The following is a 23510-nucleotide window of genomic DNA, read 5'->3' as shown; positions in this document are numbered from 1 at the left end:
GAGGCAAACGAGCGTTCATGTTCGGAGAGGCGTTTTGTCGCCGCCTCGATAGTGTCATCGAACAATTCCTTTCCCACGCAGGGGAGGTTAGCCAACCGGTCCTGTAAGTTGGGGTCCATGTCGACCAGGCGCAGCCAAGCTAGTCGGCGCATGGCGATAGCGAAGGCTGCTTCTCTGGAAGAGAGTTCGAAGCCATCGTAGGCCGCGTGGAATAGGTGAAGGCGCAGGTTGGAGAGGGACTCTAAAAGCAGGCTGAACGTTCCCTGCCGGGAGGCCGGTAGGTCAGTCTCAAAGGCTCTCAATAGTCCAATGAGATGTTTGAGGTATGATGTGAAGGTGAAAGTGTAGCTTTGCACCCTAGAGGCCATCATTGCGTTTTGGTATAGTCTCCTGCCGAACTTGTCCAGGGTTCGGCCCTCTCGGCCTGGGGGGACCGCTGCTGAGACCCGGGACGGGTGAGCCTTTTTCAAGGAGGATTCCACCAGCAGCGATTGGTGGGAGAGCTGTGGTTGCTCGAATCCCGGGTAAGGTACTGTGCGGTACTTGGCCTCCATTTTGGAGGGTACGGCCGTGACCATGTAGGGGGTCTCCAGGTTCCTGAAGAAGGCCTGTTGGAGTACCGGGTTAGGTGGTAAGCGAAGGGACCCTCTGGGCAGTGATGGCATATCCAGCTCCGCCAGGTACTCCTTCGAGTATCTGGAGTCGGACTGGAGGTCTAAGTCCAATGCGTGGCCCATGTCTTGGACAAAGCGAGTGAAGGATGGGCGAGATGTCCCCGGGGCCCCGTGCGGGGTCGGGGAACGAGATCTTCGTCGGGTGGAGAAGGATAAGGAGGCTTCCCTCGAGTATCGAGGTTCATGCTCTGATCCATGCTCCGAGGTTGGGGAAGCACTGTGAGAGTGTTCCGGGGTTGTCGATCTTCGGCGTCTCGAGGAGCCTCTCGGAGAGGATGCCGGGGTTAGGGGTACCGATCTATGTCGGATTGGTGACCCCGATCCGGACTCCCTCGGAGAATGTGTCCGAGGGGGAGTTCGGAGGATGCGCGGGTTGGAGAGTGATAACTCAGCCACCCTTAGTGGTCCTGTACGAGGTGTGGGAGAACGGCCTCGTAGGGCTGGTGAACCTCGGGCCTTCTTGGAGGTACGGCGGTTCGAGGTTTATGTCATTCTAGCCCGACGTTTTGCCCCTCGGCGGTCCGCAGAGGGGGAACGTCTCGGGCGTCTCGGCGAGGAGTCCGAGGAGGATGGGATGCGGCGAGGATTGCGCACCTTTCCTCGAGGTTGTTCGATGTGAGGCTCAGGCTGGTCTGGCACATTCGAGGTCGAGGCCGATTGAAACTGGGCCATTGCAGCGGACAGCTCCGACGTGATCATCGCTCGGAGTAGGTCCTGGAAGACGGGCACGGACAGCATCGAAGGCATGTCCACTGCCTCGGTGCGCTCCACCGGGGGCGACCTCGTATCAGAGTATTCCCGTGTGGTGGAGGCACGGCCCGAAGGCTTGGAGGGCTTGGACGGGGCTGTAAGCATGGGGCTTCCGCCATGCGTCGCCGTTGTCCCCGAGGCTGGCTTCTTCGCTGTTGCAAAACCTGAAGAGGGAAGAGGGGACTTACCCGGAGCCGAGGCTTTCTGTTGTCCCGAGGACTTCGGGGTCGAGTCTCGAGGCGATGCCGAGGTTTCCGGGGCTGAGGTCAAGGCCGGGGCCGAGGCCAGGGCCGACCTCGAGGCCGAGGTGGAGGGTTGGTCCGGGGTGAAGAGATCCGCCATGCGGGCTTTTCTTCGGCGGAGGGCCCGGTTTTGGAAATTAGCGCACTGGGGGCAGGAGTCGGTTGGATGAGTCGCCCCCAGGCAAAGGATGCACCGGCGATGCGGGTCTGTGAGAGAAAGAAGCCGCTCGCACCGGGTGCACTTTTTAAAGCCGGCCAAAGGCCGGGACATTAAATCGAAAGTAGCCGCGGCTCGATTAGCCACGCGGCCACGGGGACCCGGAAGCCTCCGGGTCGTTGAAAACGAAGCAGGAATCAAGTAAAAAGGTAAGGAATTCGCGCACAGCGACTTAATCGTGAAAAAAAAAGAAAAAATCGCGGTGCTAGAAGGCAGTTGGGGCAGAGCCTGAAAAACACGTCTTCTAGGCTCGTGGAAAATTTTGAACTGGAGACCACGAGGGGATGCACCCCCTAGTGGAGCAGGAAGGCACGCATGCGTGGAGCAGCAGAGCAAACTTAAATCTTCAATCAAGTTTGCTTGAAAATGCTTCCGCATCGGGGCTCCGTAGATGACGTCACCCACATGTGAGAATATCATGCCTGCTTGTCCTGGGATAATGCGCTTATATTCTCTCGAGGAGCGCAGAGAAAGGGGGGACATGATAGAAACATTCAAATACATCACGGGTCGCATTGAAGTGAAGGAAGAAATCTTTTTTCTTACCGGTCTGACGGCGTCAAGAGGGCATCCGCTAAAGCTCAGAGGAGGAAGATTTCATGGGGACACCAGGAAATACTTCTTCACTGAAAGAGTAATTGATCGAAGGAATGGTCTTCCACGACAGGTAGTCGAGGCCAGTAATACGCTCAACTTCAAGGAATGATGGTACAGACAGGTGGGGTCGCTCAAGAGGAATGCTTAATAGATGGATTCTCAAGGAAGGGACGGATGCTTAATAGATGCATTCTCGAGGATGGGAGGGTTCTTGAGTGGGCAGACTTGTTGGGCCATCGGCCCTTTTCTGCCGTCATGCTCTATGTTTCTATGTTTCAAATGTTAAAACTGATTGAGCTTGATCAGTTGTGCTTTGGTGAATGATCAGTTAAAAATAAAGCAGCACTAATTATGGATCTGATTTCGGATTAAGTATTAGACATGTTTATAACTGATACATAGTTAACTATAAGGAGGGTCCTATAGTAGACTATTTAAGGTTAAGCTTCAGACTTGTTAGTTCATGAATGAAGGCAATTGTCTGAAACTTAATTTGGCTAAAACTCAAGTTTTTGTTTATGTCAGATTTTTCATTTCTTGATTTTTCTACATATTTTATAATGGATGATGTGAATATTCCACTAGTGCAAGAAATTTGCTATTTAGGAGTTCTTTTGAGATTCAACTCTTACTATGAAACCACATTTCCATAAGATGATTCAAGTGGTATTTTACAAGCTGAAACTAGTTAGACAATTGAGGATTACTTATTACCTGCCAATTTTAGGATTGTAGTCCAAAGTTTAGTGGGATACAAAGCGAACTCCCACATTTTGACTGTTGTAATGGTCTGCTTATAGGGTTCCCACGGAGAATGTTAAAATCTTTACTGGTAGCACAAAATGCAGTGGGCTCGGTCATAAGTGGTAAATCAAGATTTGATCATATTTCGCCTGTGTTATATCAGCTACTCTGGCTCCCTGTTGAATGGAGAATTCAATATAAGATTTTGTTGCTTGTTTTTAACATTTTGTATAATCAAGTTTCAACCACTATTGCTTCCACCTTGAGGATGTATCAACCAGTAAGGCCAATGAGATCTGCTCAAAAGGATATGCTAACCCAAAATTTCACTACATTAGAATGGATATGTATAGAGCATCTACATGTTTGTACATTCCTGGAACAAGGTTATAGAATGGGCTTCTTGCACAGTTAAGAGCTATAAAGAGCATTAATGATTTTATTTTAAATGTTTAAGACCTTTATCCTGAAATATCTTATTAGATTATGTACTGTATTAGGAAGCAGTGGTCCAGTAGCTTGTCTTAAACAACCACCTCCTTCCTTGACCCCTGCCCATCAAAGACAACGCGGGAGGGGTCACATAAAAATTGTGAACTCTTCTCTTTCTAATAGACAACTACCAACAGCATTAAAAAGGAAAGTGGTGTGTCTTTTGCTAAAGAAAACCAAAAAACTAAGGAGCATATGTAATAACATCCCATACAGAAACAAAATATACCAGTAACTAGACTAAATTGCCATACAGGATATACTAATGAAATGAACAAAACAACAAAATATATATATGATTAATTAAATATGTGTAAAGTGCTCAGTACCTTCACCTCCTGCATAATGAGCTGCAAGTGAAACAACTAGGGATCATCATTGCACTGTTACTGTCCCTAACCAACCATTGTGTCAAATTACCACATCAGTGGCTCATCAGTGGCTGCTGGGACACCAAGTCCAACATCGGAGCAGCCAGTTTGTCAGTGAGATCTGCCTGCGGTCCTGTTCCACATGGCGTCCGACCCACCACTGTATTGGCTTTTTTTCTCTACTTCAGCCTCACCCCTCTCATTCTCTGTATGTCACTTGAGAGGGCCTCGGACAAAAAGCAAAGGGCTGTTCTCTAATGGGTTAGCCTAGGCCTAGCAAAAGGTTGGAGGGAAGCAAAGGGAGGAGGACAGCTGAAATGTTGGGCTCAGGCTTGGATATGAAGGGGGGAGAGAAGGTAAATGAATATATTTGAAGAAAGGAGGGGGTGGAATAGGCCTGCTAGATGGCTTCAAATTTGTCTGACGGAACTTATAGTTCTGATTTTATATTGTATCCCTGGACAAAAGCAAGACAAGTCCCTCCATGCAATGGCAGAAACCCAGGACTAGATCCATCTGTTGAGTCAATTTGCAGCATTAGGGTAAAGAGAGAAAGTTGGCATGCATCCATTTCCCTCATCACAATTCACACCGAGTCATAGGGTGACATCAAAAGTTCCTGGGTATAAGGAGTCTGGAAAGTGGGTCCCATGCCTCGGTTTCTGTCTTAGCCTGATCTGCAAACATGTTTTTGGATTATTTTCTTGATTTCAATAAGGTAGAACCTCTGCCTTAGATACTGACACTGCTGAATACTTCAGGGGCAGCGGGTTTGGTCCTGGTGATTTCCTTTTTTGTTTCGGCCTTCAACTCTGTCAAGAAGCTGCACTGGGATCTGGGACAATGAGCCTTTATTCAGAGCTACACAGCATAATTTTATATCCCTCTCCCTGATTTAAGCCAGCCTCAGCTAAGGATCATACAAATACACTGTTTCAGAGTAGGCAGTTGTGAACCCTGTGCCTGGCTACTAGGTTTCACTGATTTATGCTAAGGCTTCTGTCCCTCCAGCATCTTAAGCCTTTTTGAATGCCCTCATCCTGTCTGATTATAGCTGAGGTGGTTCTTCTGGTTATGGAAGTATTATAAGTCTGACCCTGGTTAGAAGGTATACTCGTATAGAGATCTATACCAGACCTCAGGTGAGAGTCTCCACCCCTTTACTCACCAACTTGGTATCTGTGCTGAGCAAGTTGTGACTAGGCTCCAGGCAGGATGGGGATACCTGATGCAGGATAGAGTGGGAGGTTCCCATAGTGCTGTTTCCATGGTGGCTACTGCTGCTGGAGGCGCCCAGCTCATTGGCATCTTCCTGTTTGAATCTCACCTCTACAGAAAGAAAGTGATAAAGAAGGCTAAGATGCTAATTATAGAACACTTCTCAACCTATCCAGAAAACTCAGAAGATGATCACAGATTTCAGAAAAGAGATCAGAAGAATCAAGTTCTAGCCTGACACAGAGAAAGAGGGGATAACATTTGTTTTGCTAAGAGAACCCTTGTGCATTTTGTGAGGCAAAAACCAAAGAAATATAAATTAAAACGGAAATGTTGCTCTGCATAATTCTCTTGGTTTTGTGTTGTCTAAACAGCAAAGTGCTGGAAGAAAGCAAAAGCTACCTTTCTGGTTAGGGTGAAGGGTGCAAACAAACCAACATTTGGCCTGCTTCCCCCCCCCCTTCCCCCCCACACTATTAAAATCCTCTTGTAGCTGATGTGGTGTGGGGTAGAAATTGGTCTGACCATGATCCGGCTGGCCCATTCTGTTGGGCTGCCTATGGAAATAGCATATTTTAGGGCTGCTAATTAGATAATGACATGGGGACAAATTTTCCCCATCTCCGCGTGATCTCACTATCTCCGTCTCATCCCTGTGAGCTCTGTCCCTATCCTTGCCCCTTTCCTGCAAGCTCTGTCCTCATCTGCACAAGCCTTAAGCACTTTAAAATCATGAGTAGTCATGAAGCAGCAGGTGGTCCCTGAATAGCAGGCAAGATGGAAGGTAAGTTTTGTGAAACAAATAACTTTGCATATTGCCAGACTGAACTTAAACCTCTTTATTTATTAACTGCTTTTATGAAGAAATTCACCCAAGGCAGTATACAGTAATTATAGCTTGACATAATGTACATTGTATTAACAGTCTAACAATAGTAAAATTACCCCTGTTAACTAAAATATGATCAACAAAGTGAGCAAATTAAATCCTAATAACAGGAATTTACCTTTGTTCTACTCCCCATTTTGCCCTGTCTGACTTACATTTCTTCTAGATTTTGAAAGAGGAGTGTGAATGGGAATAACCAAAGAGCTGAAACCCCTGAAGTAGTCTGAGGGTGAAATGTAGTCATATCAAGTTTTGAATAAAGGGTCTGAAACGTGAAAGATTTTGATGAGAATAGGACATTTTCTGTGAATTTAAGAGGATCCCAGAGACAATAAAAGATGGGAAGCTGGAAAACCACCCATATTTTCTACACCATGTATCTCTTCCATCAGCAGGAGATCTGTGAAGAACTTAACTTTCTATTCCACTGCAAGGGATATCTGGAGATTCCAATACAAGGGATCCTCAGAAACCCCACCTATCTATCTCATTATAGACTTCTGGAAACCCCATTCGTTCTGGCATGTACTATCTTCAGTCTCAAACCTATATATTTATAATTCTAAAGCTTGACAGGTGACAGCTAACAAATCAGTCTCCATGATCATATGGCCCGCCCCCCAAAGCATTTAACTTACCATGAGCTTCGCTTGGAGACAATGCAGAGGGTGAATGCTGCAGGCCTGCTGGGTTTTGAGGAGTTAATGGAGTATTGGTGCTAGGCTGTTGCCCATTGTATGTGTCCATAGCCAGTTTGTGACGAAATGCCTCTTCTTTCCTACGATTGGCAAACCAGTTGTAGACCCGCACCTCTGTGACTAAGTTAGATCCAAGGCCTTGAGCCTGGGAGGGTGACACACCTCTCTGAAGGCACTCTGCCCTATAAGCATCAACCACAGAGACAGCAATAAAGTTCTAGTGCTTGAGAAAACTGTAGCATAGTCATAGCATTGTTGTTATTACAGCAGAAGCAGAGAAATCCTGCGTGTCAAAACTGCAGAGAATGGAGAAACTGACCATAGCAGACATTTCCATTCTAACTAATTCAAAGTCTGATGCTAGAAAACTGGTCATTGTAATATGGGGAAAAAACACAATTGCATTTCCATCAGGTCAGTTTGGGACTATGACGCTATGACGGAGATGTGGAATCGGAACCTTTCTCCTCAAGAACAGATCTCAGGAGATGGGTTACGTCTTCTCATGAAACACCTTAAGCATCTGACCCACTCCATTGCTCTTCAAAAACAGCACTATAAATTCCTTTTACGTCTATATATTTCTCCCTATCGGGCTTATGTTTCTGGGTTTGCTTCCCATGCTCAGTGTCCCAAATGCCACTCTACTCCTGCTGGTCTGCTTCATATGTTTTGGTCCTGTGAGAGAATGCAAACGTTTTGGTCCTTTGTTGGATTATATTTACAGACTATCCTGCATAAAAGGATTCATTTGAGGGCAGATGGCTTGCTTTTCTCTCAGGTCTCTACTTTGGGATTGTCTAGGGGGGGGGGAGGAACTTGTTATTGCAAAATGCTTCTTTAATGGCTAAGAAATGTATTCGTTTATTGTGGAGGCAAGCAGATGTTCCCACTATTACTCTGTGGAGGAATGAACTGTTTACTTTGTTAAAATTTGAATATTTAGATATAAAAATGGGTGGGTCAGGTCAGTGGAGCAGGTTTAAAATAATTTGGTCCCATAGACCTATAAGTGCTCTATGAATTTTTGACACTGGAGTGCTTTGAAGGGGGAGGGGATTGTTTTCTATTTTGGTATTGTTTTCTACCTTTAAGGGGTCCTTTTATCAAGCCGTGCTAGTGGGGTTAGCGCGTCGGACATTTCATCACGCACTAATCCCCGCGGCTGGCTAAAAAACTAACGCCTGCTCAATGGAGGCATTAGCAGCTAGCGCGGCAGGTGGTTTAACGTGCGGTATTACGCATGTTAAACCCTACCACAGCTTGATAAAAGGACCCCTAAGCCTCTGTGACGGAACCACGCAGATAACTTTCTAGTGTCTGTTTTATTATTGACTCGTATTGTTGTGTTTTGAAAAATATTTAAATAAATATGGAAACCCTCCCACAATTGCATTGCTAATAGAGATGTTAGTACTAAGTGACTTTTGGTAGCATGTATCTCACTCCTGGGAATAGATACAAAAATTTTGGCTTGAATACTGGCAGATAGATTGTCGATTTACATGCCAACGCTTATCCATCCCAACCAGGTTGAATTCATAGGAGGAAGACAGGTGGCAGATAGGATCTGCAGGTGATGAATTTAGTCTGGTAGACAAAACGAACTGGGTACCCCTGAGTGGCAGTGGCAGTGGCGGTGGATGCAGAAAAGGCTTTCGACCGCATGGCTTGAAAATTTATGGCTGCGGTGCTAAGACATATAGGGATGGGGCATCATTTTATCTCCTGGATTATGAACTTGTACAACAGTCTGATGGCATGTGTCAAAATAAACGGGGCATATTCTACCCCATTTGAGCTTAAAAGGGGGGCAAGGCAGGGGTACTTGCTCTCTCCACTGCTCTTTCCTTTGGTGACTGAGTCCCTGGCGCAAAAGATTCGACAATTGGACAGGGTTTGGGATTATGAATTAATGAAGGGAAGCATAAATCATCTCTGTTTGCTGATGATATTTTGGCCATAGTGGAAGGCTCAGAGGTGTCACTCTTGGCTCTTCAGGACCTTAAGGCTGAGTATGGCCGGTTATCCAGTTTTAAGGCTAATATGAACAAGACGGAGATATTGAATATCTCAGTTCCAGCAACTGAAATCCAGGAGTTAAAGCATAAGGTTCCTTTTCGGTGGGTGAAAGGCCCAATAAGATATCTGGAAATACACATGGGGATAGATTGGACATCGCTGTTTCATCTCAATTATATTCCATTGGTCTCTTCACTCTTGCAGGATTTTGATAGATGGGATAAATTATACCGTTCCTGGATGGGCAGAATGGAGGTAATGCGGATGATGATCTTACCTAAATTTCTGTATTTATTTAAAGTATTGCCATGTTCAAGTTTAAGGCAGCAGGTGGTTTGGGTATTCCCAGTTTAGGAAAGTATTATCATGCAGCCCATCTTCGGGCAGTAGTAGATTGGCATGCCCTTCCTCTAAAGTTATGGGTACAGGTGGACCAAGGGCTTTTGGTGGGACCTAGAGGATTTAGAACTTTAAGATATCTCTCATGGGTAGGATTAGGGGATAGGGAATTGGCGGACATAGCTAATCCATTCACTTGGTTGGCCATTTGCATATGGAAAGTTGGTGGGTAAGGTCCAGGGCATCCATTTTCTTCCTCTATTGTTTGCTCCAGATTTTTTTACCAGGTAGGTAGGGAGGGGGGAATCTTTAAAAGATGGAAGCATAGGGGATTACAGTACTTTGACCAGCTATTGGATGGGGAGTTCATAAAAGCATTCCCTGAGGTTCAGAATCAGTTTCAGATGGAGTCGGGAAATGCAGGTGAAAAATTACCTTGTGAGGGCCAAAGTTGCAGAGTCTAATGCACTATGGTACTCGGAGTTTGAACTAAGTTTGGGGACCCTGGTGCAAAGATGGTGTATTTCTTTCCTGTATAAATTATTACACGAGGATAAGGGCTGGAAGTCATCCTACATGGTGGCTTGGGAGGTTGATCTCGGGATCGTATATACTCTGGAAGAATGGGAACAGATAACACTCCGAATACACCATATGGCTCCCCTACTGGTGGAGAATACACTCAAGTTTCTGGTGCGTTGGTATGTAACATCGGCCCTCCTCAGTAAAATTTCTAAATCATATACGGATAAATGTTGGAGGGGTGTGATAATAAGGGAACATTTTTTCATATGTGGTGGGGATGCCCGCGGATTAGGGTTTATTGGGAGCAAGTATTCTGTTATGTGAGTAACCTTCTTCAGATTCCTGCTGTAGAGAGGGCGGAGACAGCTTTATTGGGGGTAATGCTAGGGGGGGGAGGGAAAGACACTCAAGACAAACTGGCTCGTCTAGCTTTCATGGTAGCCAAACTGGTTCTGGCTTATCATTGGTGGAGCCCTATGGCACCCACATTAACACTCATGAGGAAAAAATTGGAGTGGGTGTATGAGAGGTATAGGCATGCAGATGGCAACAATTTGTGGATATTTGGGGAAGATATTTAGAGGTGGAGAGAGGAGTACGGTAACTAGAATATGGATGGGACTGTCTTTTCCTGTTTTGGGTATGTTTTTTTTTTTCTTTTTAGTGATTGTATTAATATAATAATAAGAACATAAGAATTGCCGCTGCTGGATCGGTTTTGTGATCCTTAGCTGTTCCTAGGGAGGGGGTGGGAGGAAGGGATGGTGGGGTTTGGTGGGATTCTAGGCTTAATTGTGGAACACAAATTGCAATAGTGTTTATTGCTGTTAGTTGTTGGCAATATGTGATAGCCACTGCAATGCTTAAGGGTATCCTAAGGTGATACTATTCACGATGTATTAATGACTGCCTGCAATGCTCTGTTCTTTTTTCAGTGTTCTGTATTTGCTTTTTCTATAAATAAAGAATTACAAACAACAAAAGAATCTAATCAGTTGGAAAGGTGAGATTTGCCTTTGCTGAACTCATTGTGACCATCATCCATTTTGTGCTGCACCAGTGTTAGGCTCAGTAGTCTTTAGTTTTCCAGATTGTCAATGGATAGGGTTACCATATGGGTCCAGAAAAAGAAGAGATTGAGACATCTGGGTTTTACTTCCATTGAAAGCTATGGAAGTAAAACCCAGATGTCTCAATCCATCCTCTTTTTTCTGGAGCCAAATGGTAATCCTTTCAATGGATCCCTGCAATCCCACGCACATATCTGAACTTGACTCTCTTGAGCTTCATACTAGAGGTCTGCACAGGAACGGGGATCGCGGGAATCCTGTGGGTCCCGCGGGGGTCCGGCGGGATTCCCCCCTAACCCACGGGACTCCCATGGGGACCCCCCTCTGGCCCACAGGACTCCCACAGGGACCCCACCTCTGGCCAACGGGACTCCCACGGGGATGGAAGGCTTTGGAAGCAGGGTTCGTCCATTTAATATAATGGACACGTCAGTCTTAGTAAAAGAAGGGGGTTTATAAGTTAATTATCTGAACAGAAAACAAAAAAAGGGTTCCACCAAAGAGATTCCACAAGGAAAACAGCAGCGCAAACACAAAAGAAACTGTGGAATTGATGATCCTGTCAGAAGTAATTGCTGCTTTTTATGGGGATGGGCATGGTATGGAGGTAATTCCTTGCGGGGATGGGTGGAGTCGAGAGGATCCTGACGGGGACGGGTGGGGACGAAGAGGATCTTGGTGGGGACGGAAAGGATCCTGGCGGGGACAGGTGGGGACGAGTGGGATTTCTCTACTTCATACCCTCTTGTCACCTGCCCATTTTGCTCTCCATCTCCTGCTCCTTTCACACTGCATCTCCTCTGCTTCCCATACCTTTTTGTAACTGTCACATTCTACCTCTCACATTCCCTTCTGTACCTGTTACACTCCTCCACCAGAGCTTCCCTCTCCTCCTTGCTGGGGTTCTTTTGTCTTTCATATGCATGGAATAAGATCTGCTGTGAAGCTGGACCCCACTTAAATCGATTTCTTCTTGCCTTCTTGGTAGGTATTTCATCCCCATTTGGCTCCTCCGTCAGCATTCCTTGTCCAGCATGTGTGAATTCTGTTAGTAGGAATACCATTAAATCCGACCACTTCACAGTTTTTCAGCATACATCATGATCCCTTTTCTTCCTCCCCCTTCCTTTTTCTTAGATTGTCTATAAATCATATCAAAGTCTCTTAGACCCTTGTGTTATATCAAGCATATGTAAATAAATAAAAATCCAGGAACATGCACTATGTTGTCCCAATCTTAATATTACCTGACCATGTCTATAGCACATGCAGCTCTGATATTGAGAACCCTGAGATCCCCTTATGTTGTTGTTATACCCCCTGAACTTGCTTCTCATTATAGAACCCGAGACTACCTATTTTATGGCAGGGCCTGAGTCTCCCTCTTTAATAATATGCCTTCCGTACCTCCCTTTCCTGCAGCAGAACATAAGACTGCCTCTTCTCTGGTAAAGCCCTACCACCTCTCCTTCCTGTGGCTGGGCCCTGAACTTTTCTCCTGTCACTGTTGCTCCATGCCCTTATGGTCGTACTCACGCTGAGCGATCTCTCGCTGCTTGCCCACATACCAGGCATACAGCGCTGCCCGCTTCTGGGTCTTCATTGGGGTACCCTTGTTGAGATGTTGGGACAGGTGTGACTGGTTCAGGCCTGTTGTGTCCACAACCTCTCGCTGTGGGATGTTGTGTTGAAGCAGATAAGACTTCACCATTTTTGCTACACGCCATGGATCCTCCCTGTAAACACAGTGAGGGCAGTGACTGCAGGAGAAATAGTATTAGTTATATGAGTAAGTGGACAGAGTCTGGCCCTGTTTGGGAAATGGTTGCCCCTCCCCTTTGGAGGGCTGGAGTGATAATTGCTGCAGAGATTAAAAACAAAACACAACAGAGTGATTCTGGTGGGAAAACAAAATCCTAAACCTGTGAAGAAGGGAATATTCTGTTTCTGTGGAAGGGGAAGAGTCTGAGCTCTGAGTGCACACTTACAAAGGTTCCTACTTTAAACATTCCTCTTTCTTCAAGAAAATCTAATTTGCTACAGCAGTGTTAAGCAAATAATTGTGGTTGCTGAAGGAACACATATTCTTTGTAAGTTTTTCTATTCCTGCTTGTGTAGCATACAAAAAAAGAAGGAACTACTGAAACAGTTTTCATTTTGCCAAGAAACCACAAGGTCTTTTCTTTTTGTGTTCTGAGCTCTGTGTCCCCATTTTGTTCTATAGTTGACTTGTTTTGATAAGAAACATTTGTTAAAAAAGAAACATTTGCTAGAATTTAGACAAACAAGACAGTATTATATGCCATAGTTATGGAAACTTCCCACTAACCCACCCCCCTTATGTTTTCTATGCTATAAATATGTATGCAGTACTCTGAATAAACGGGACATTTCTTTGGCCATGCAACTGCATGTGTGTTCTTTTCTTTCTAATGAGATGCCCCCCTTCCCCCCCCCCCCCCCCCGATGCATCGGTACCAGAGACAACAGAGTATGTGTGTGAGGCAGTATTGGGACCAGAACCTTTTCAGCTGCCATGTTTGTCTACCTATATAGTAGAAATAAAGGTCAACATATATGTTTTAGGTGAGATCTTTTTATTGGACTGAAATATCTGTGATAAGTTTTGGAGAGTTATCCTTTCTTCTTCAGATCAGTCTGACTGACAGTCAACATATTGGACCAGATTTATTTGAAGGGTGACAGGTACTTAGAATAATTCCCCTTGCAACTCTCCCTTCTTCTGTACCAGAGCTGCCTGAATGGAACCAAGCCCTTGGAAAGACATATTCTTTGTTACCCTTTTCCTTATAGTAAACCAGAACAATCTGGAGGGTGTCATGAATTTAAAATCAGGAGCAGCAGAATGCCTTTTTGTTTGGGGATGCTCATGCTCCTTCCCAGATTCTGCCCAAGCTCCGCCCCAGACTCCTCCCAAGCTCCACCCAAGACCCCAACCCCATAATAATAGTACAAATTGTAATGCCAGAAATCCTGGCTGTCCCACAGTGGCTGTAACAGCATCAGTGGTAGCAACGATGGTAGTAGTGAAGGCAGCCCTGAGAGCACAAAAGTCTGGGCAGTGGCAATGGCAGTCTGGTGGTGTGAGACACAGAATGTAGTAGGAAGTTATATGTCATGTGACTTCTACTCCTGGTTGAATTCTGCGCAAAAAAAATATCAAAGTTCTGCGCAAGAAATTCCAAAGGTCTGTACTAAAATTAGCAAATTCTGCAAATGTATTTGTCAAAATGTATACAATATTTATGTTAATTATTATCCATATACAATTTAAAACATTTAAAATAAAATGTTTTTCTTCTACCTTTGTTGTATGGACATTTTATTTTTCCATCATGTTGGTTCCAGTTTCTCTTTTCTCTTTTCCTGTCATCTGCTAATTCTCCTTCAAGTGGCTGCAATCCATTTGTATTTTCTCCTCTTTCCTGTCTATTCCCTCATAGCACCTGTCATTACATATTGATCATTCCTTGTTAGCTCTTTTCTGCCTCTTTCTTATCCTTATCCTTTTCACTTTTCAGCTACCTATAAAATTTCCATTTTCTCTCTCATTCCCCATTTCATTCCTTAATCAGACCTCCATTCCCTTTCATCTTCAACGTACTTTCTATTACCATATTTCTACCCTCTGTAATATCTATCCTCTCATCCATTTCATTGCCACCTCTCTTCCCCCTCAGGGTTCTACCATTCTCAGTGTCTTCCTTCCTTCACCTTTACAGTCCAGCATCTGCTCCCTCTTCCTTTTCTCCCCACCCTCATAGCCTGACATCTCCCCTTCTGCACTCTCTCCCATGGTCCAGCATTTCTTCCACTCTCTTCCTTCACTCCCATTGCCAGACATCTCTCCATCACTCCATTCTGCTCCTGGATCCAATATCTCCCTCCTTACTACTACTACTATTATTTCTCCTCCTCTACCTCCTGTGAATCTCTTCCTCCCTCTCATCCACCCCATGTCCAACACCTCTCTCATCCACTCCCTTGCATTCTTCCCCATGCAGTATTCTCTCCCTTCCTCTCTTCCACTGCTATATCCAACATTTCTGTTTCTTTCCCAATGCCCATCTCTCTCTCCCCTTGTGCCTTGTGCCCTGGGTCAAACCTCTCTATCCCCCTCTATGCACAATCTCTCTTTTCCTCCCCTCCATTATTATCTGCAACATTTCTCCCTCTCCCCTCACCATGCTTGTCTCCCTCCCCTCCTCCTGTGCCAGCATCTTTCCTTACTCTCACCCCTCCCCTCCTTCCCCTGTGCCAGCATATTTCTTTCCTTCCCTCTCTCTCTTTCTCGGACTCTCTCTCCCTAAGTAAGGCTTGCTTCAGTGGGTCACTGCATCAACAGTGATTCCCACATGCTGCCTGCCGCTAACCCAGAAGCCTTCCTTCTGTTGTGGAGAAGCTTCCGGGTTAGCGGTAGGCAGCATGTGAGAATCGCTGTCAATACCACAACCCAATGAAGTAACACTCTTGCTAAAGGAGATTCTGCACGGGAAAAGGGGGAAAATGCTGAACTGTGCAATTTTTTAAAAAATTTTGCTTTGCGTAGTCGTGCAAAATTCCACCAGGAGTAAACTTCCTACTGCCAATTTATGGGGGTGCCAAGGCACACATGCTCCTCCCCCTGTACTGACCCTAGTAAAAACATTCCCCCTGCACTCTTTCCCTGACATCAGCGCTGTCAGAAAAGAGCCAAACCCTTGGTAAACCATGCTCTTTGTTGCCCTCTTTCTAACAAGTGTATAAGTGCTATCTGGAAGGTGCCATGCATTTAAAATCATGCCCCTTGACATCCGAAAGTACCAGGCCATTGGGAAGCCATGCGCCGTGACACCCTTCCCATGGTCAGATACCAGAGCTTTTGTTTGTCTTTGGGGGTTGGTAGGAGCTTCAGAGATAAGGAAGCCATGTAAGGCCAAAGTCCACACTTGCGTTCTGAAAGTAAACATCTCCAGCTGTTTCCTGTCTGTTGCTTCTCAGAGGAAAAGCAAAGAGGGTTTAATTTAAAGAGGAATGGAAAGACATCCCCATACAAACCAACAAAAGCAGAATCTGAAGTAGCAACATACTTCTTTTCTGGCTTTATTGTTTCCTTTTTCATTTTATTTCTACTCTATCTCTTAAGGAGTGGAGGAATAGCCTAATGGTTACAGCAGGGGGCTGAAAACCAGGAATACTAAGTTCAAATCTCTCTACAGCATTATGATCTTGGACAAGTCACTTAACCCTCCCTTGCCTCAGATTCAAACTGATATTGTAAGTCCTCCAGGGTCTAGAAAATATCTACTCTACCTTGAGCCACCTTTAAAAAAGGTGTGAGTTAATTACGGATTCCCTCATTCTAAAGTAGTTTAGGTATTTTCTCATTTATTTAGAAAAAAAAAAGAATTTGGACTTAATACTAATATTGTACTTTGAGGTGTTTACTAAAATCTCTTTCTCTGGGCTTTTCAAGCTCCATATGTAACAGTGTGATTGCTGCCTAGGGCTTTAATGAAGGTGATAATTGTGATATTTTTTTCTTCCCAATAGGCGGTGGGGATAATAATGTTGAACAATTATTGTCTGTATACATGTGTAAGATTGAGGAGTGGATGGGAGAACAAGGTCTGAAATTAAATGTAGACAAAACTGAAATAATGTTTGTAGGAAAGTCAGATTATCAGCGGCCTACTGAGGTGAAAGATATTGATCATGTTCTTTCGGTACACAAGTCATTGACTATTTTAGGTGTAAGACTTGATTCTGGCCTGACAATGAATTTGCAAGTAACTAAGACCATTCAGGCATGCTTTGCACAAATGCATTTGTTGTACCAATTGAAACCAAGGCTTGCACCAAATGATTTTTGAACTGTTGTTCAGGCCATGGTCTTGTCGAGGCTTGATTATTGCAATGCTCTGTACCTTGGAATAACAAAGGCAAGATGCAGAGCATTGCAGGTTATACAAAATGCAGCAGCACGTCTGATAATGGGTTTATCTAAATATGACCATATTTCACCATATCTCAAAAAAGTGCATTGGCTTCCAGTTGCCTTCAGAATCCAATATAAAGCAGTGTTGATTTGCCATCAATTTATGTATGAAACATCCCAGAATTGCTTAAAAGTAATATACTCAGTTATACACCAAAAAGATCTTTGCGTTCTGAGAATTTAGCTTTACTGAAGACATCTGTGAATCCAAGACTTGTTGAGACTGGTAAAATGACTTTCTGTTGTGCAGGAGTTAAGTTATGGAACTCCTTGATGGACCAGAGACGAAATTGCTTTGAAAAAGGTAGGTTCAGAAAATTACTAAAGACACAGCTAATCGTAGATGCCTTTTTTTAAAGTTATTTTTGCTATGGTTGACGAACTATCCATGATCTTTATTATACACATTATGGTAATTCCCTGAAGATTGTTTATTTTATTACATGTCTATTTTATCATGTATTTGCTTTTATTATGTGTTCATTTTAAATATTGTGTATGTAAATTATGTAAATTGTTTAGTTTTAAATGGTATATAAATTTTTAAAATAAATAAATAAATATGGTGTGGACATCCTATGGTTAGTGTGATAGCAAGATATTAAGGCTTAGTGAAATAGTAAGGGTTTTCTAAGGTGATGTGGGTTGAAGGTATAAATGTGAGGCCCTGGATTGCCCCTTCAGGGAGACTTGGAGATTCCTCTCCCAGTCTCCCCTTGTTAAAAAGGAGCTCCTTATGCAGCTCTAATAAAAAAAAAACCAACCAACTAGTTTAATTGACCACTTGTAGATTGTATTTTACTTTTTGGAATTTACATACTTTCTTCAGTGGTTACTGTAGTAGTGATATACTCTCCTCTACCCTGACTCAATTAAACAAAAAAAAAAACTTGGTGGCTAGTGGGTACTCATCCCCAACCCCTCCCCAGGCCCAGTACCTTACATAAGGCAGGAGCGAAGCCCACCGTCTCCTGCCTCCTGACTCCATCTTCATGATGGCAACACCCAGCTCCACCTGGTACATTCTAGGATGCATTGGGCAGGGTCAATTTGCCATATAAAGGATTAACTTTTGAAGATGATGACGGCTGGAGGCAGGTGAGAGTGGGCTTCGCTCCTGCCTCATGTAAAGTACTAAGCCTGAGGAGAGATCTAAATGAGGTGTGAGTACCTACTAGTCATCAGGACCTTTTCTTTTTGGTTAGTTGTGTCAAGGTGGGTGGTTGGATGAGAGAGAGGAAGGGTGCCAGTAGGCACCAGGGATCATGTATGGGATTTGGGACGGGAGGGGGCTACTCATGTCAGGGGGTGCCACTATATACCATGGCTATTTTCAGAGGCTGGAACAGGAATTGGTCATGTTAAAGAGGAGGTGGCCAAAGAGCTTGTGCAAAACATATGGCCCAGGGCAGTGTGGTTGGGGTGGAGTAAAAGAGGGAGAGCTGCCAGACACCTGCTTCTCTCAACCAATCCTTCTGTGCTGCCCTGGACCTGGCAAAAACATGTCCCACACAAAGCATGCAAATAACACTTTTTTTTAATTTCTGCATAGCCACAGAATATTTAATGACCATATTAACATGCATTTTAATGTTGGGGGGGGGGGTTCAGTAAGGGTTTCTGTATGAGTTAACACCTGTGCTAAAACTCTTCCTGTATTCCTCAGTCAGTAAAACCCGTGGTTTAACCAGGTTAAAGCCACAGTAATGCTTTCTGTGTCATCTCCTTGCATTGTAAATCTTTCAGGGGCAAGGAATACTTCTAACACAGGCGTAAAGCCCAATCAGTTCACGAGTGAGTCAGGAATAAGGAGATGAGAAGATTCTGGAGAGACCCTGCAGAGGAGGAAATTAATACTTAAAAAAAATAAATTTAGCTGACACTTTCTCCTTGTTAGTTCAAGATGAGTTACAATTGTGAACTAATTCCAAGGAAATAAAACATTCCTTCTCTCTTCTCCAGGATCTCGCCACCTCTCTGTTCCTAACTTTCCTTCTTTTCCATCATGAACTGGCTGAGCTTTACTCCTGTGTTAGAGGCATTCTCACCTCCCTTTTGTTTCCTGAACAATAAGTAACCCAGGTAGTTAGTTATAAACTCATAGTGAACAAGGGGCTAGTTGATTATTTATAGCAACTTCTCAAATTTAAATGAAAAGTAAATATGAAGTAGTTGGTATTAAAGAAACCCTAAGGAGAGAGCTGAAATCAGAGTCCGCCTGCTCCTCCTGACTCCTGTGGGAGTTTGTGGATCTCTGCATGCATCTTTTATTGGGACCATAGAACGAAGGGTTCCAAAATATTGGCGATCCAGACATACTAGGCGAGTTACCGTACTCTGGACAGTTGATACACTGGACAATTACATTTTCCTGACCAAGGAAATGCAGACTCTTGGACTGAAGATGAACAAAGATGAGCCTGAAAATAAAAGAAAAAAGGCAAGCCTACCTCTGAGCATAGAAACCCCACTGACCGTACAAGGGAAAGGTAAGGCCACCTCTGAAAGGATAAACTATAGTGAAAGGAAGGGAAAGGTATAACCTCCTCTGGAGGCAGAAGTCACAGTGACTTTGGAGAGCCAAATCTTGAAGTGACTAAAAAAACTAGTAACTAAAAAAAAGATAGACAAATTCTGCTCAGAAGGGGAAAAGAGGAATAAGGCAGTTCAAATCCAGTATGTGATCAATTTGAGCTCAAAACAGGGTTGGCAAATCATTAAGCAAACTAATTGGTCACCTAGGGAGCAGTTTTTGGAGATAATCAAAGAGTATATATATTTAAAGGAATAGGTCCTCAATAGCCACACAAATGAAAAGAATCATCAGGATGTAATATTTACTCATACGAAGGGTGAGCAATTTCTCAAATATCTCAGTTTCCTGGATAAATGTTTTTTTTTGGGGGGAAATTATCCTCTTTACATAGACGTATAGGGAAAAAGTATGATGTGCATTTATGTTGCAAATAACTATGTTGGAGTAATAATAATTGTTGAGGTTAATTAGCAAAACCTCAGGGGGAAAGAGGCTAGGGACTTAACAGTTGCCTGGGATGCCTATTACTCTTGCCCTGGCCCTGCCCTCAGAGCATAGGAGCCAGCTTTATAGGTGCAAGCTTCTTTACTGTCCAGGAAGGGATAATTTGTATTGTAATTAGCATCCCCGATAAATCTGAAATGTTAGCACCTATGGCTCAGAGGGAGGTTGCAAACTGTTCAGGCAGAATATGATATATGATGTCTTCTGAGCTCAGAGGGAGGTTGAGTAGTGTGCAGGCAGTCTGAAATGTAATGAAGGGATGAAATACTTAATGAGGAGAGTTAGAAAAATTATCACTTTTCATCCAATGATAATTATCTTTCACCACCTCAAGCCTCCATCTTAATGCATTTGATAAATCATCAGATGTTAAGAATTCAAACACTGATTTATCTATTTTCTGTGCAACAAAAACAGATCTTACAAAGCAGCTGTATACGACATAACCACCCAGGCGTGTCTGAAAAAAAATCCCAGTATCCTAAGTATGCTGCAGCAAATGTAGATAGAGGGGACGGAGGCTACAAGATATCATGAATGAGAAAAAGAAAAGCTGAAAGTTACAGGGCCAAGGAGAGAGAAAATATTTATCCAGGGACAGGAATTTGAAAAAGTAAGGGAGAAGACAGTAGTGAAGAGGAAAAAGGTTCAGAGTTATTTCTTCTCATTCTTTCTGTTTCCTTATAAACATCACTTCTAGTCCATCCTGCTAGAATAAGGCAGTATATAAATGCATAGATAGATCGACGTTGTGCTCCTTTGCTAGTCATTTGGGAAGTCTCCTTAGTTGGTGAAGTGGTAGAACCTGAGGGAATTTTTTTCCCCCCCAATAAGGAGAGATCATTTTAATTTAGAAAAGAACACCACAGAAAATCAATTCCCTCCTCCCCCACCCTCTTCAGTATAAGTGATTCAGAGGCTTCAGGTCATGCACTTTCGTACAATGCTGTGCATGTTCTCTTAGGAACTGAAGTCACCTATAGTAATTATATAAACACGGAAGCTAGAGGAAATAAGTGATCATAGCTATAATAGGTAAAATGTAGGTGCTCTTAAACTGAATATCAACTGTGTGTAAGGAAACTTCTGCTTGGAGAGTGGGAGGCTGAGAGAAGAGCAGACAACAGAAGACGCCACCTTGCAGGTGCTAAACAGAACACAAAATGACCCTCTCTGGATACAGTGAAAGAGTTTATTCAGTATTGGGGGGTGCTGCACCCGCAGAGCTGGTCCTAATGGCACACAGTGATGGAAAGAGAGAAGTAGAGACTGGAGATGTGTGAGAGGAGAGCGGAGAGAAAGGAGAGAGGAGGAGGAAATGGATTGTGAAAAGAAGGAATATGCCCTTACTGTAAAAGTCTCTCCACCACTGCTTTCTGGTGGGCAGCTTCCTCAGGGTTCAGGCCTTCTAACTCCTTCATGATAGGAGGAGTATAATCGTCTCCATCCTCAGAGGACTCATCCCCTGACAGCCTTGGCTCTTCCATGCCATTTGATAAATCAGGGAGCTGGCCACAATGTTCCCCCCTCTGTAGCTGGCTCTCTCCCGTGAAGGCATAGTGATCCACTTCATCCAAAGCTTTGATCAGGGACTCCCGACTCAGCCCTGATCCAAGCAGTGCCATGACGAGCTCCTGCTGAAGGCAGCTCAGTCTTGAGTTCATGGCACACAATCCAGTCTCTTTCCACCTGGACAGGTTCTTTTCAGGCAACACCGATCCTTGCTGCCAGGACCCAAATAATAATGAATCCACTTTCTCTTCTTTCCCCCAAAGAGTCCTAAACAAGACCTAGTGACCAGCTTTCAACCCCCACAACTCTGCAGATAGGAGCTGATAAAGGGACCCTTGGCTGTCCGTTCTCCAAGGTTCATATTTATCTATGTGTTTAGCAAGTTACTGAACTTTGGACTTAACTGCAGGAGCTGTGCACAAAGTGCAGTGAGAGAGACAGAGTGGAAGAGGGCGGGAGAGAGAGGTCTGGAGACAGGGTAAGAGAGAGGGAGAAAGAACGAGAGAGGAGCAGATGTAAAGGGTGAAGGAAGAAATGAGTGACAAAGAACATGGGTGAGGGGGAAAAGGCAGATAGAAAGAAAGAGGGAGACAAAGTAGTAGAGGGACATAGAGCAGAAGAGAAAGAGGGTGAGAATCTGCAAAATTAAACACAGTTAAATTAAGGAAAGGGAAGAAGAGAGGTGAAGGGAGGAAATGAAAGAAAGAGAGACAAAGAGGGAATGGGAGGGAGACAAAAAAGTGTGTGAGAGAGAAGAGAACTAACACTAGATCATAAGAAAAGCCATGCTAAATCAGAAAGACGCTGATCACCACCAACATGGCTTGCTGGCTAAGTTCAGCAGCCAGATAGACCTGCCTAAAAAGCAGGTCTGTCTATGGCCCCTAGAACAAATCCAGGCAGCCAATGAATATCGGCTTAGCTGGCTATGTCTCAGCTGGCCAAAAACAAAAAAAAGAGAAAATTTAATGCTGATTGCTGGATATGGTGTCGACATTTAATTTCCAGTTTCACTGCAGACTGGGAGTGTGTGTGGTGCAGTGGTTAGAACTACAATCTTGGCAACCTGAGGTTGTGGGTTCGAATCCCGCACTGCTCTTTGTGACCCTGGGCAAGTCACTTAATCCCCATTGCCCCAGGTACATTAGAAAGAGTGGGAGCCCACTGGGACAGTTAGGGAATAATGCTTGAGTACCTGAATAATTTGTAATCTGCATAGAATTGTAGGATATGTGGAATATAAATTATTTTAAAAAGGAAAAAAAAGACTGCGGGAGACAGTCCGAATATTGGGTGGATAATATCTGGATTTGTGGGTTTCCAGAGTCTGAATAGCTTGCAAAATGCAAAGAAAATAGCCAAAACCTCTGCACAGCACTGCTGGAGCGCAATTCAAGAGGTATAGAGAGAGGTCCAGTCAGACTGGAGAGAACTCACTGGACCTGGGAAAAGGAGATCAAACCATGGAATTTGGTGTGTGTTTTGATGTAATTTGAAATAAAGCAGCAGCGATTAATCAAACCAAAAAAGACAAAAAAAAACAACTTTAAATGGAAGGACTGTGATGTGAAAATTTTCCAAGATTTGGCTCTAGCTACTCTATCCAAAGGAGAAGGAACATAAAAGGTCTTAAGCAGCTTTTAGATAAATGCAGTATCAGATACTAGTACTACTACTACTTATCACTTATATAGCGCTGAAAGGCACTGTACATTTTGACATTTATAGACAGTCCCTGCTCAGAAGAGCTTACAAACTAACTTGGACAGACAGACATGACATAGAGGGTAGGGGATGCAGAACCCAAGGTGAGGGGAGTTAGGAGTCAAAAGCACGCTCAAAGAGGTGGGATTTTAACTGGGACTTGAACACTGCCAGAGACGGAGCACGCTGTAGGGATTCAGGCAGCTTGTTCCAAGCATATGGCGCAACAAGGCAGAAGGGACGGAGTCTGGAGTTAGCAGTTGAAAAGAAGGGCACAGATAGGAAGGACTTACCAATACAAATGACTCTTTCCCTTTTTCATACTATTCACTGTTAATGGTGTGATTAAGAAAGCCAGAATGTTCTAGAGATGTCGGAGAGGGAGTTGGGGGAGGAGATCAGGTTACA

The 23510-nt window shown here is 44.1% G+C and overlaps 1 protein-coding gene across 1 annotated transcript in view; it reads right to left on the bottom strand.

Annotated features, from left to right (window-relative positions):
• Positions 1-21783, bottom strand: part of HNF1A (HNF1 homeobox A) — a 39611-nt gene extending 17828 nt beyond the window's left edge. The window contains exons 1-5 of the mRNA XM_033956726.1: positions 21237-21783; positions 12385-12584; positions 11707-11893; positions 6833-7074; positions 5256-5416 (exon numbers count right to left, since the gene is read on the bottom strand). Of these exons, the coding sequence (XP_033812617.1) occupies positions 5256-5416; positions 6833-7074; positions 11707-11893; positions 12385-12584; positions 21237-21550 (1104 nt within the window). The 5' untranslated portion in view covers positions 21551-21783. The remainder of the gene's footprint in view (positions 1-5255; positions 5417-6832; positions 7075-11706; positions 11894-12384; positions 12585-21236) is intronic.
• Between the last annotated feature and the right edge of the window lie 1727 nt (positions 21784-23510).

This window comes from Geotrypetes seraphini, chromosome 8 (genome assembly GCF_902459505.1).
Source record: "Geotrypetes seraphini chromosome 8, aGeoSer1.1, whole genome shotgun sequence".
NCBI lineage: Eukaryota > Metazoa > Chordata > Amphibia > Gymnophiona > Dermophiidae > Geotrypetes > Geotrypetes seraphini.
The sequence above is the reverse complement of the archived record's forward strand: the minus strand, read 5'-3'. Positions and strand labels throughout refer to the sequence as shown.